Source organism: Cuculus canorus, chromosome 9 (genome assembly GCF_017976375.1).
Source record: "Cuculus canorus isolate bCucCan1 chromosome 9, bCucCan1.pri, whole genome shotgun sequence".
Lineage (NCBI taxonomy): Eukaryota > Metazoa > Chordata > Aves > Cuculiformes > Cuculidae > Cuculus > Cuculus canorus.
In genome coordinates, this window is record NC_071409.1 from 2,187,265 (window position 1) to 2,200,538 (window position 13,274).

At 52.1% G+C, this 13,274-nt stretch overlaps 1 protein-coding gene across 1 annotated transcript in view; it reads left to right on the plus strand.

Moving 5' to 3' along the window:
• The first annotated feature begins 4,841 nt into the window (after window positions 1-4,841).
• The window catches only part of HS6ST1 (heparan sulfate 6-O-sulfotransferase 1), a 209,643-nt gene continuing 201,210 nt past the window's right edge, over window positions 4,842-13,274 (plus strand). The window contains 6 exon segments of the mRNA XM_054074440.1: window positions 4,842-5,065; window positions 5,068-5,162; window positions 5,164-5,292; window positions 5,294-5,370; window positions 5,372-5,511; window positions 5,514-5,556. Coding sequence (XP_053930415.1) covers window positions 5,041-5,065; window positions 5,068-5,162; window positions 5,164-5,292; window positions 5,294-5,370; window positions 5,372-5,511; window positions 5,514-5,556 — 509 coding nt within the window. The 5' untranslated portion in view covers window positions 4,842-5,040.

The following is a 13,274-nucleotide window of genomic DNA, read 5'->3' on the forward strand; positions in this document are numbered from 1 at the left end:
AAAAGCTTCTGGTGACAGGACGAGGGGCAATGGGTATAAACTGGAGAGGGGCAGATTTAAACTAGACATAAGGTAGGATTTCTTCACCATGAGGGTGGTGAGGCCCTGGCCCAGGTTGCCCAGGGAAGCTGTGGCTGCCCCATCCCTGGAGGTGTTCCAGGCCAGGTTGGATGGGCCTTGGGCAGCCTGATCCAGTGGGAGGTGTCCCTGCCCATGGCAGGGGGGTGGAACTGGATGGGCTGTGAGGTCCCTTCCAACCCAAACTATTCTACGATTCTATGAATCCTGCTCCTGGTACTGGTCAGACCTACTGTGATGAATCCTAATGAGACGTAGGGAAGCCAAGGGAGGTCTGGCCGAGAGTAGAAGAGTCAACTTGGAAAGACAGATAATGGTTAAACACATGGTGTCGGTGAACTCGGAGAATAAGCAGGCAGTAGCAGCAGGCAACAGGGAGGCAGCAGTAACAACTTTCATTTTTCAGATTTCTGCTGTCTTTCCACTGCTGTTTCCAACGGAAAAGCCAAGGAAAGTGTAGCTCTTCTTGTTTTAACCCCACTCAGAAACATGCTGGTCTAAACAAGCACTGACGCAGTACTTGATGTTTAACGCCCTGTGCAGCAGAGAACTACTCTATCATTGTCTTCAGCAGAATTTTACCATGGGTACAAATAAGGATTGGTTTAAGATGGTCGTCAGTGAGTCATACCTGTAAGAACCTTTGATACAGCAGCATTTCAGAGCAGCGTGTAGGATTAACGCGGGAGATTCCACAGCGTTTCAGTAAAAATAAAAGCACTGATCCCCGAGCTTTGGTTTTACGGTGTCTCTGAGGCAGGCTGTCGTGTCCTTGGGTGGGCGAGTGTCGCTCCCAAGGGCACAGGCCTTCCCAACACTTCCCGCTTCAGCTCACCGCCCCCCTCTTCTAGATGGAAGGTGCTGCAGGAAAGAAAACAGCACCTTTCCAGCCACACTCTGTGTTGTCCTTTGTGGTCTGTTTATCTCTCATGGATCATATTTTAGGATGTTCTTTCACAAACTAACAGGCACTATTGTTACCAGAAAGATAAATCAGTAACGAAATCCGTATCTCCATCCGTATAACTAAAGAAAAAGGCGAAAATATTTTATATCTTACCGTTAAAGCAATTCACTAACAGTAAAGAGCTCATGTAACTGGAATTAATGGCTGATTTCTTCATAGTTCTGTCATCTCTATTTCTGCGTTTATAACGGCATATTGCAGTCCTAAAATCTGCTCTGTTTTTTCATGCTGTGCTGTGTAGTCCAGCCATGTATGTAAACCTCACGTATGTGCCTGTACTTCCCAAATCATGCTATAAATTTCAAGCCTTTAAATTGAGTTTATACTACGCTTCTGGATGTAGCTGAACATTGCACTTAAGAATGACATCATTGTTTCTGGAGTTACTAGCTTACATGAGAGGAGGAAAATCAGAAGCAGACTTTTAAGAGGAAAATATCAAACAAAATAAATGGCTTGACAACAATATATGATGCTTTTGGGTGCTATAAACATTTTATTGTTACTTCTTTGGGAAGAACTGCATAACTCACTGGGGCTCCACAACTCGTGAGTAACGCAGCCATCTCAAACTCTCGCAGATTCATCAGTCATGGTGTTCAAATTAAATTCTGGGATCTCATTTCCTCCTAATCCCTTATAAATTTGACCCGGTGTTTAACAATGGCTCATCTGCATGTGTTTCCTTCCACTGATAGAAGACACAGCTTGGATTAAGAAGTGTAAGCCCATGGCACTATTTTAGTGCCGAAGTGCTAAAATCTAGTTTTAACTTCCATTTTAAAAGAGTGTGGAAAAGTTAAGGAATCTGTCACCGACAGCAGTAATTACAGGAGATCCGCTATTTCAGTTACAGGCGTTTTGCTGGGAATGAGCACTGTTCCGATCATTAATTCCACATAGACAGTCGCTCACACCGAGGTGCAACTGCCGCAACACGGAGCCTCGCTGCACCCTGTGACGCCGCGCCCGGTCTCATGCTCCGTGTACCAAGCAGCAGAGAGGGGCACCCCTCAGTGGGTTCTGGGGCTGCCTGGCCACTTTGTGGTTGTGAAGCCCACCTGCCTTCCACCCTGGGCTGACAGACCCGGCCTTCTTGCACCTTCTGGAGGGGACCTTGCTGGGGCGGAGGTGGTTCAGCCTGGCTGGCAGCACCCCAGCCGGCCTCTGCAGGTCCTTAGTGTGCCGTTCCTTGCTATAGAACCTCATCCTGCTACCTGCTGCCCTACAGGGGATGCTGCCATGAACCTCTAAACTGGTCTGTTCCTGGAGTTTCCAGTGTTCTGCTTCATTGGCAAAGCCACCGCGTGGCAAATGCCCTGGGCGGGAGCGCCGCGCAGGACAGCAGGCTGCTCACAGAGCACCAGAAAGCACTTTGCTGGAAAAGTTTCCTATAAATAATGCCTGTCTTGTATTCTGCCTCAACTTCACCTACTATTATTTCCAAATCACGTGGCTGACAGTGCGCTCCTTCCCGCTTCCAGCCATCACAAACCTCTGTGCGACCAGAGCATTTTCCTGTTGCATCCCCACACGATGTTGCAACTAAAGGCTTGTGGTGTCCCATGTGGCGGCAGCAGCGGCAGCACAACCACATTCCTATTCCCTTGGGAATTTTCTCATTACCAATAACTGTTGTTTCAAAGCAGGAGTGGAAACGTGGCCCCCGAGGGATGCCAAGGCTGGGGACCAGTGTGCATGTAGTCCAAAGCTGCCCCTTTGGCGGTGCCAGCCGAGCACAGTGCTGTTCCTTGCTGTTTACCTTGCCGGGAGACCTGGAGTGAAATCTTTTGGGGCAACGAGCTACTCTGTACGTGCTCGTCGTGTCTCCATCTGTGCACCAGGAGAGAAGGAGAGCCATCCTAAAGCACCATCACCGTCGAACACCCAGTGTTTCTGTCCTCTTAAGCTAAGCAGGGCAAGCACCTTAAGCAGGGCCTTGGGGAGCGCAGCGCCTTCCCCCAGCGATGGGACAGCACACGCGGGTCAGTGCCCATCGGCTGGTGCCTGCGAGTCTGGGCGGGGGGGTTGTGCCCATGGATCGGTGCCTGTGGGTCTGTGTGCGCGGATTGGTGCTGGTGGGTCGGTCCCTGTGGGTCTGTGTGTACAGGTTGGTGCCTGTAGGTCAGAGCCTGTGGGTGTGTGCATGCGGGTTGGTGTCCGCGGGTCTGTGCATGCGGGTTGGTGCCCATGGGTCAGTGCCTGTGGGTCAGTGCCTGTGGGTCGGTGCCCATGGGTTGGTGCCCATGGGTCGGTGCCTGTGGGTTAGTGCCCATGGGTCAGTGCCCGCAGGTCTGTGTGTACAGGTTGGTGCCCGTGGGTCAGTGCCCATGGGTCGGTGCCAGTGGGTTGGTGCCCACAGGTCTGTGTCTGCAGGTTGGTGCCCATGGGATGGTGCCCATGGGTTGGTGCCCGTGCGTTGGTGCCCATGCATCAGTGCCTATGGGTCAGTGCCTGTGGGTTGGTGCTCATGGGTCAGTGCCCGCGGGTCTGTGCGTGCAGGTTGGTGCCTGTGGGTTGGTGCCCATGCATCAGTGCCTATGGGTCAGTGCCTGTGGGTTGGTGCCCATGGGTCAGTGCCCGCGGGTCTGTGCGTGCAGGTTGGTGCCCATGGGTTGGTGCCCGCGGGTCTGTGCGTGCAGGTTGGTGCCCATGGGTCGGTGCCCGCGGGTCAGTGCCGGTTCAGTGTCTGCAGAGCAGTGTGTGCCCAGTGGGTTGGTGGGGCTCAGTGCCCGCAGTCAGCATGCAGCAGTGTCAGTGGCTGCACTCAGTGTGTGCCCGTGTCTCGGTGCAGTTAGTGCCCATGGGTCGGTGCCCGCAGACACTTGCTGTGTGCCAGGGACTCAGTGCGGTGGGTGCCCACACTCAGCATGTGTGCGGTCTTGGTGTGGGTTCGTGCCAGCAGGTCAGTGCCTGCAGGTCGGTGCCCGCACTCGATGTGTGCTGGGGTCTCGGTGCGGTGGGTGCCCACACTCAGTGTGCAGGGGAGCCAGTGCCCGCAATCAGTCACTCTGTACCAGTTTCTCAGTGTGGTGGGTGCCCACACTTGCTGTGTGACAGGGTCTCAGTGCGGGTTGGTGCCGCAGCCACTCGCTGTGTGCCAGGGCCGCGGGGCAGTGGGTGCCCACAACAGCGTGCAGGGGTGTCTGTGCCTGCACTGTGTCCCGAAGTCTCGGTGCGGTGGGTGCCCACACTCAGTGTGTTCCAGGGTCTCGGTGCAGGTCGGTGCTCGCACTCGGTGTGGGGGTCTCAGTGTAGTGGGTGACCACACTCGGTGTGCAGAGGGGGTCTTGGGGCAGGTCAGTGCCTGTGTGCCGGTGTCTCGGTGTGGTGGGTGTCCACACTCAGTGTGTGCCGCTGCCTCCGTGCGGGTCGGTGCCCGCAGTCACTGTGTCACGGTGTCTCGGGGCTGCGGGTTCCCGCACTCCCCCCGTGCCGGGGTCTCGGTGGGGGTCGGTGCCCGCACTCAGCGTTCAGGGGGGTCGGTGCCGGCAGTCACTGTGTCACAGTGTCTCGGGGCTGTGGGTGTCCGCACTCCCCCCCGTGACGAGGTCTCGGGGCGGTGTGTGCCTCCCGCCCCCCCTCACGGTTGCCGTGTCCCGGTGCAGTGTGTGCCTCCCCACCCCGCCGGTGCCGTGTCCCCGGGGCGGTGTGTGCCTGGTCCCTACCCCCCTACCCTCCCCCCCCCCCCGCCGGTGCCGTGTCCGGTGCGGCGCGCGCGGCCCCCTCCCGCCGCCGGTGCCGGTGGGGCGCGGGGCGGTCCGCGCGGTGCATGCCGGGCAGGAAGCGGCGCTGCCGCCCAGCCCGCGCGCAGCCCGTGTGGGGGGCGGGCGCTGCCGGGGCCGCCGGCGCTCGGCGGGATGGGGGCGGCCCTCCTGAGCGGGGGCCGGCGCTGCTCGCGGGTCCCTCCCCGCCGTCGCCCCCGCCGAGCGGCGGCTGCGGGCTGCCCCTGCCCCGGGGGGGGGGACGCGCTCCGCCGCGGGAGATGGTGACACATGAAGCGCGCGGGGAGGACCATGGTTGAAGGACCAGCAAGTTCTTGCTGATCGTGGCCGTCTCGGTGTGCTTCATGCTCATCCTGTACCAGTACGTGGGGCCGGGGCTGAGCCTGGGCTCGCCCCAGCGGCCGCCCCTACTCGGAGGAGCAGGACCTCTTCCCCACGCCCGACCCGCACTACGTGAAGAAGTACTATTTCCCGGTGCGGGAGCTGGAGCGGGAGCTCGCCTTCGACATGAAGGGCGAGGAACGTGATCGTCTTCCTGCACATCCAGAAGACGGGCGGCACCACCTTCGGACGGCACATGGTGCAGAACGTGCGGTGGAGGTGCCTGCGACTGCCGGCCCGGCCAGAAGAAGTGCACCTGCTACCGCCCCAACCGCAGGGAGACCTGGCTCTTCTCCCGCTTCTCCACCGGCTGGAGCTGCGGGCTGCACGCCGACTGGACCGAGCTCAACAACTGCGTGCCGGAGTGCTGGAGCGCCGCGAGAGCGCCGCCGCCAAGGCGCCCAGGTACCGGCCCCGCAGTCCTGCCCCGCGTCCTGCCCCGCTCCCTGCTGCCAGCCTCGGACCCTGCGCTGCTCCCTGCCCTGCTGATCCCGCATGCATCCTGGCCCCGCATCCTGCCCTGCTGCCTCCTCGGACCCGCTGCTATCCGGCTCCCTGCCCTGCTGACTCCGCATCCTACCCTGCTGTCTCCTCGGACCCCGCATTGAGCCCGCTCCCTCCTCTGCTGATCCCGCATTCTGCCCCGCTGTCTCCTCGGACCCCGCATTGAGCCCCGCTCCCTGCTCTGCTGATCCCGCATTCTGCCCGCGCTGTCTCCTCGGACCCCGCATTGAGCCCCGCTCCCTGCTCTGCTGATCCCGCATTCTGCCCCGCTGTTCTCCTCGGACCCCGCATTGAGCCCCGCTCCCTGCCCGGTTCCCCGCTCTCCTATCCTGCGCGGCTCCCTGCCCTCCTGCCTCCTCGGATCCCGCATCCTGCCCGTCTGCCTGCTCGCTCCCTGCCCTGCTGCGCCCCGCATCCTGCCCGGCTCGCTGCCTGTTGCCTTCTCGGACCCCGCACCCTTCCCGGCTCCCTGCTCCCACCCTATCCCGCTCCCTGCCCTCCTGCCTCCTCAGACCCGGCATCCTTCCGGCTCCTGCCCCTCACTATGCCCGGCTCCACGGACCCCGCATCGTGCCCGGCTTCCTGCTCTGCTGCCTCCTCGGACCCCGCATCCCGCCCGGCTCCCTGCTCCCATCCTGCCTGGCTCCTTGCTCTGCTGCCTCTTCGGATTCCGCACCCTGCCCGGCCCCTTGCTCCGCACCCTGCCCGGCTCCCTGCCCTCCTGCCTCCTCGTACCCCGCACCCCGCCCGGCTCCCTGCCCCACTGCCCCCCTCTCCCTGCCCCGCACATTCCCTCCGCATTTCCCGGGGGCTCCTTCCGCCCACGCTGCCCGCTCAGGCTCTCCGACCCCTGAGCAATGCCGTATATCCTTCTCTTTATCTCGGACCTCGCTCGTTTCGCCCTCGCTGCCCCGTCCCTCGGTCTCAAGCGCTCGTAGCCGGCTTTGCCGTGACCTGTGCGCTCCTGCAGCTCGGCTGGTTTGCCAGTGCAGCCGAGGAGAGGCTCCTCACGCTTACCCTCGCCTTATACCCTTATGGTGTTCTGCACATCACGGAAAGCATCCCTTCCACACCCTTTCCTGTGTTCCTGGCGGTTTACCTTGCTGGGAGACCCGGGGTTGAAACCTTTTGGGGAAAGGAGCTACCCTTGTACATCCGTGTTCCTCCTGCCTCCTCCTCTGTGCTCCAGGAGAGAGGGGAGAACCATCCTAAAGCCCCCCGCGGAGCCATCCCCCTTGAACACCCGGCGTGTTTCTGTCCTCTTATCCCATAATTTCTCTATCGTGGTCTCTTTATAAATGATAAGCTTCCGGGGAGTTTTCATTTCAAGTACTCTTGTAAGACAGTGGCTTATACTGAGATCTCCACAGATTATCTTCTTTTAGCTGAATATACCTTTGTGTCTTTCGTTTCAGTAGACAGGGGTTTCTATTTGATCACTAACTCCGCACACCCCTTCCTTGACATATCGGTGCTTTTATTACAACACTTTGTAGTCTATTTGCCTTGAATGTTTCATTCTTAAAGGTGTCCGAGATCTTATGCTACATTTGCTTATGCCATATGCTTGATTTATATGCGTTATTGCTAATACCGTACATAATCCCTTTTAGTGAGAAGTGGCCTTCAAGAAAGTATGTTTAGCATGATAACTGTTTTTTTTTTCCTCTGGGTTTTTTTTTTTTTTTAAACGTTTATCTTTCATTTGGAGCTGTGCGTGATTTCTGGGTTTATGTCTCTGTCGTGATTGCTGCCGCTTTCAGCCTGTTTCAGTCACTCTGCTCGGGTTGCTGTGGTGCTGCCTAGCCCGGGAGCAGCAAACTGAAGTACATATCGGAAGGGCTGAGCCTTCAGGCTTCCCTGGGATCTTTTTATTTTATTAATAAGGCAGTTGAAACACCTCTGACTAAAATATTCTCAGCCCATTCTGGTTGAGACTTCAGTGAAGTGTTGCGAGGAAGAAGCACTAACTTCAAATCTGATTTGAAAAAGGACAAGAAATGACTGGTTTTGTGAACCTTGGCTCTTGGCTAGCAAACCGTTAACCTTATGTAACGACCTGTATGAACTGTCTCGGAGCCTGGTGTGCTTCCGTTGGGAATGTTGGACTAAAATCTGCTCTGTGTTCAGTATTTAGCTGTCCCAAGCTCCTTAGCACTTGTTTTTTTTCTGTATGGGTACCTGAGAACAGGGCACTTCAGGTTGTGAAGGAGCAATTCAATTCCTCGCTGCAACTCGTGGGAAGTTGAGAACCAGAAGCCTAAACGCTCTCATCTCGGGTGCTTGTAAATAAAATTTTCTTTACCACTTGTTTGGGAACATCAGGAACTCTGTGCCTCTGTCTGCTTCTTCACGGTTTTGATTTTTGGATGTGCACGAAAAGAGACAATCCTGTCCCCGTTCCCTCGTCCCCGCATATCCAGAAATAGTTCTGCTTAATGTGACCTCTTTACTTGCCTTAAATCTAAATTAGGAACTTTGTTTTCAGCAGTGTAAGAACTGCGACGTAGAGGTTTTAGCTAATCTTAAGGTTTATCACCCTTGCTCTGTTAAACGAAAACCGGAATGTACAGTCGATTGGATCCTGGGGGGTGGTTTTGGTGCAATGAGGAGCTGCTGGTTATTGTAACAGCGCTGTCCTAGGATATTGCTCTGTTGGACTGCAGTCCAGCATAGTCAGCACCTTCTCCAAATCATTATTTATTTCATATCTAAGAAAATTGGAACAGGAGACAGGTTAGTGCTTGTTTAAAATGAAATATGATGGATTTCTTTGTTAGGAAAAGGGTAGGTTTTGTATTGTGTCCATTACGCTAAGAGCTGCGGAACTTTCTATCTCCCACTGTGGAATGTTGGATCTCTGATGCTGAAACTGGACATGTTTTTTCATAAGGCGTTGTGCTAGAGACGGTGTTGTTGTGTAATGGAACTGAATGATGAAATACCTTATCTCTGTCTTTCAAAAGGGAAAAAAAATAAAAAGGAGTGGCAAACAACCATTCCGGCAGGGTTCACTCAGGTTCTAATATTATCCACTCTGGAGTTTGGAGTACAGACTTTAAATTCAGCTCTTAAAGCTAAGGTACTGGCCTCTGCATTCACTACTAATGCAAAGTTTAAACCTTTGTTCTCTCCAACTCTGTGTTTATCCCCCAAAACCAAAACAGCTGACTTGTGATCACAAATAAATCTGCCTTCTAGTGAATGTTGGAAGGCATGAAGGTCATTCGGTATCACCCACATGTACAAATCATGAGCTTAAAGCTGTTAACTTTGTAAGGAATGCAATTTTATCACTGCACAGTGCCCTATTGCACCACATTCCATAACCTGTGCACGGTACGTAAATTTACAATGCAATTGCTCTTTTTATGTTCTGCTGTTCTGGTGTTAGACTTAATGATTAGAAGCCCTAGGATTACCAAACACTGTGTTTTTTCCCCCTTTTCTTTCTTTTTTGGTTCCTTTGTATTGATACAGTAAGCCATTAGAGATGAGTGTTTTAGCTCTAATGGCTCAGCACTCTTAAAATAAGTAACGCAACCAAATTGCGGATTCTCATCCCCCTCCTACCCCCCACCGGTGGGCTTTCTCTGTTTTGTATTCAAAAGACTTTTGGGCAAGTACTTCTTGAAGCAAATGTTATGTTTTATACACAGCCGGTAAAAGAAAGAGATTGATTTGCTGGGGGCCTGTAAATACTTGGACTCTGAGGAGCTCTGAAGCTGCCTGTGTTTATCGGATCAGTCATTCGGCTGCAGTTCCTTCATAGGTTTAGTAGGGGAAGATTCCAAGATTTTGGAAATGGAAGCCTGTTCATTCCTTGTACTGTTAGGCAGAAAGGATGGCTGGAATAGCTTCTACAAAATGTCGATAACACTAGGGCGCGTGCTTTGAGTCATCGTGCTGAAATTCCAGAAAGGCAGAGGCTAAGCGGTTCATGGGAACTGCTCCCTTAAACTTGTCTTGCCTAAAACTACCGGAGATCTCATCTCCTTGGTCGGTTCTGAGAAAAAAGCCAGACTCCTCTGTCAGCTCAGTTCTTTGATTTGACTTTGATAATTAGAAAAAACCCATGAAGTGATGCCCTGGTAACTGGTCTGTCTCCCCCGTAAAGGAGTGAAGGAAAGTCCTGTGAGGCATTGGAAAGGTCGTAGAATCGTAGAATAGTTTGGGTTGGAAGGGACCTTAAAGATCATTCCAGTTCCCTGCCATGGGCAGGGACACCTCCCACTGGCTCAGGCTGCCCAAGGCCCATCCACCTGGCCTTGAACACCTCCAGAGATGGGGCAGCCACAGCTTCCCCTGGGCAACCTGGGCCAGGGCATCACCACTCTCATGGTGAAGAAATTCCTCCTTATGTCTACTTCTAAATCTGCCAATCTCTCCAGTTTATAGCCTTTGCCCCTCGTCCTATCACTCCAAGCCTTTGTGAACAGCCCCCTCTCCAGCTTTCTGTATGCCCTTTCAGGTAACTGGAAGGTCACTCTAAGGTCTCCTCGGAGCCTTCTCTTCTCCAGGCTGAACAACCCCAACTCTCTTGAGATCCTTCGTAGCCTCTGGAGGCGATGTGATCCAGAGCCCTTCTGGCTATATCCGTTCTGCCGTGCTCCCACCACAGGAGCAGAGCTAGGTGTTCTGAAGTGATCTTGGAGGAGACATCATACGCAAGCTCGACTCTAATGTTGATGTGCTGCGGGAACAACTCAACAAATACATTACACTGAAGGAATTCTGTGTGCTTTCGTCTCCTACTTCTCAAAAACAACCCAAACCCAGACAACCTAGGCTGTGTTGCTGTCCTGCCGGGTGTTCATCTAAGCTGGTGTTTTCCTTGAAGACACATGATTTAGCTGACGAGGACTTTTAAGGCAGCTGCTTTAAAAAGCCAGTCTGTGCGGTTGCCTGTTGCTGTGGAGAAGCCGCTGGACCTTGTAGAGTGGGCATCGCTGGCCTCTGCTCCCCCAGCTCAAGGCACGCTCTGCCTTCCGTTATTCTCCTCCAAAGCACTAGGTAGATGATTATTTTTATTTTTTCCTTAACGAGCCCCTGAAGACACTACCTGAGTCTTTTTGTGTTGTGTTTCTAGTCCGTCATAGGAGTTTGGTTTCTGGAGTTCCTCTATGGACAATAAGAATTGACAAAAGTACTTCTTTGTGATTTTAAAAGCATGTGCCTGCTTCCCGTTCCAGTGTTCTTTCTCAAGATTTTATATGCTTTAGAAATAAAGAAAATCTAATCCACAGCCTTTGTGTAAGAAATCTCTGGCAGGTTACTAAAACCTGCTGTAAACAGCTCAGTCCGAGGTTTAGAATCTCTCTAAGAAGCTATTTAGGGCTTATGTTTTGGGTTGGATTTTTTTTTTTAAAGGAAACAATTAACAGGGCTCAGCAGTTTGTTCATTGGATTTTTTCTGAAGTTGTGAACTTCACAGCTTTCCAGCCACAGATCTGTCCTTTGCGAGGATCTGTTCTTGATGAGGTCTTATTATATGTGTGCTTAGGAGCTGCAGAGACACGTTTGTCAGGAGACCAACTGTCCTGAGAATGAAAAGGCTTTGCCAATCCATTTTTATTATATTAGCAGTTTTTAAAAGCCGAGGCTTATCGTTCGTTGTGGCTCTGTGTGAGCTGTGGGTTGCAAAATACCTGTTTGCTGGGAGCGAGGGGCATCATTTCCACTCACCAGCTCAACAGAGGCTACTTTCTCTTAAGGACTGGAGGGGAAGTATCAGGATAAACCTATTTTCAGTAGCTTGATTCTTCTCTCTTGTTCTTAGTGTGAGGAGTGTTTTAAAGCCTGCTAGTCTGGTGTGGAACTATTTGCACCCAGTTGTGTTCACCCATGGAGCCAGCTCTGTCATTCAGAGCCAAACGATTTTGGAGGGCCAAAGAGTTTTGTGGTGAAAAATCTTTACGTTTGACACAGTAACTCTTCAAATTGCCTTCAGTTTGAGGGACTGTATTTATCCGAGCTTAAGACTTTTGGCTAATACACCAGGTTTAATTACTGTTTTTTTCCCTCTTGTTGGCAAAGCAGAAGGATCCTTAGAGAAGTTCCTGCTTGAGTATGTGCTTATACTAACCTGATTTTGCAAAACTATGTATTTGGCTTGGTTTTCATAATCTTTAAAACAAAAATTGCGTTATAACATAGTAATTCTGTTTTTCAGCGTAGATGCTTGCGACACTTTTGACCCAGACCTCAGATTTTGCCTGTTTGCCCTCATCCTTTCCACTCTACAAATAAGAATTTGTAAATAGACAGTCTGTTCTCCATCGCTCCTTGAGCAATTTTCATGTGTGTATGTCTCTTCCACACTAATGCGATCTTGAGCAATGCTACCGTGTGAACTTCATGATGCATCTTGAGAGATGACTTCAGAAAATTGGGTGTGATTTAAGAAGTTCCTTGGTTGCTGTAGGTGCTTCAGGTGACAAATGACATGTGATCTGCCAGTATGTGACTTGGATGTCCCTGATCGAACACCTGAAGCACCTGATGTGCCAGAGTATGTGTGGGGAGGCCTCTTCCCTGCAGGAGATGGCGTGAAAGTCTTTAGCTGGATATTAGAATGTGGACTGGAAGAGGTCCTATTGCCCCTTAAGAAATCACTTCTAGAGGGGATTATGTTACATCTTGGAGATTATTACAATACTGCCTTGCCTGTGGGCCATCTGTTTCTCCTGGGAGGGAGGAAGCGATTAGCCTCCTCTTTGCGGCCTCTTCCTTTGTTGATTTGCAGGGTTAGACATAATGGGTTTGTGCAGCGGTCAAACGAAGCTTTTGGCTGCCCGTTTTAGAAACTGGAGGAGTGTAACCCGGGACCTGTTTTCTAGGTGGTAACTCAGGATATGCAGACCTGGAGGTATTTAAGAAAACTTCTTTGTGAGGTTGTTTCAGAGGTGAAATCCGTGTGCCTCATCTGAGTCATATTTGTATGCAGTGCCCACGCCTCTGGCTCTCCTTGGATTCCGAGATGACTCTTTGCCAATGTGTTCCTGACCCAGTCGTTAGCAGAGCCACAGAAGGATCAGGACAGAGATGGGGCAGGGGGATTGTGGTATTCTGGTTACTTTGACCTGGAAGCAAAGAGCGACTGTACAGATAGAACACACCTGCTTTTCAGTTCGGTTCGGAATAACTGGCTTATCGAACGTATTGCACGCATTCAGAGTCTCCCCACTGTACATCCCACTGTCTTTTACAAGTATGGCTTTTGTGCTTCTCAAAGCAGCACGGACAATCGCCTTCAGGCAGTCAGAGAACTGAGGTCATTGCTTTGTGCCTCTTTATTTTAAACTTCCAGTTATTTGGCAGCAGCTTTACCAAATTTGTGGTAGTAATGCTTTAAATAGGTAATATTTTTGTCACTGAATACTTGGGCTTGTGCCAAAGTGGCATAGTCCAACTCACAAAACTTCTCTCTGCCTCAAATACTTTTTGGAAACAGAAGCATAAACAGAGCTAAATTTTCCATTATTGACTGAAATGGTGCTTGTTCAAGCAAAGATGAAAATATGGTCTTAGTTACTATAAATCACAATTGTGATCGCTGCCGAGTTAAGGTTTTTTGATGGAGTCGTGCTTTGATGTGGATGGAAGGGAATGATACCTAA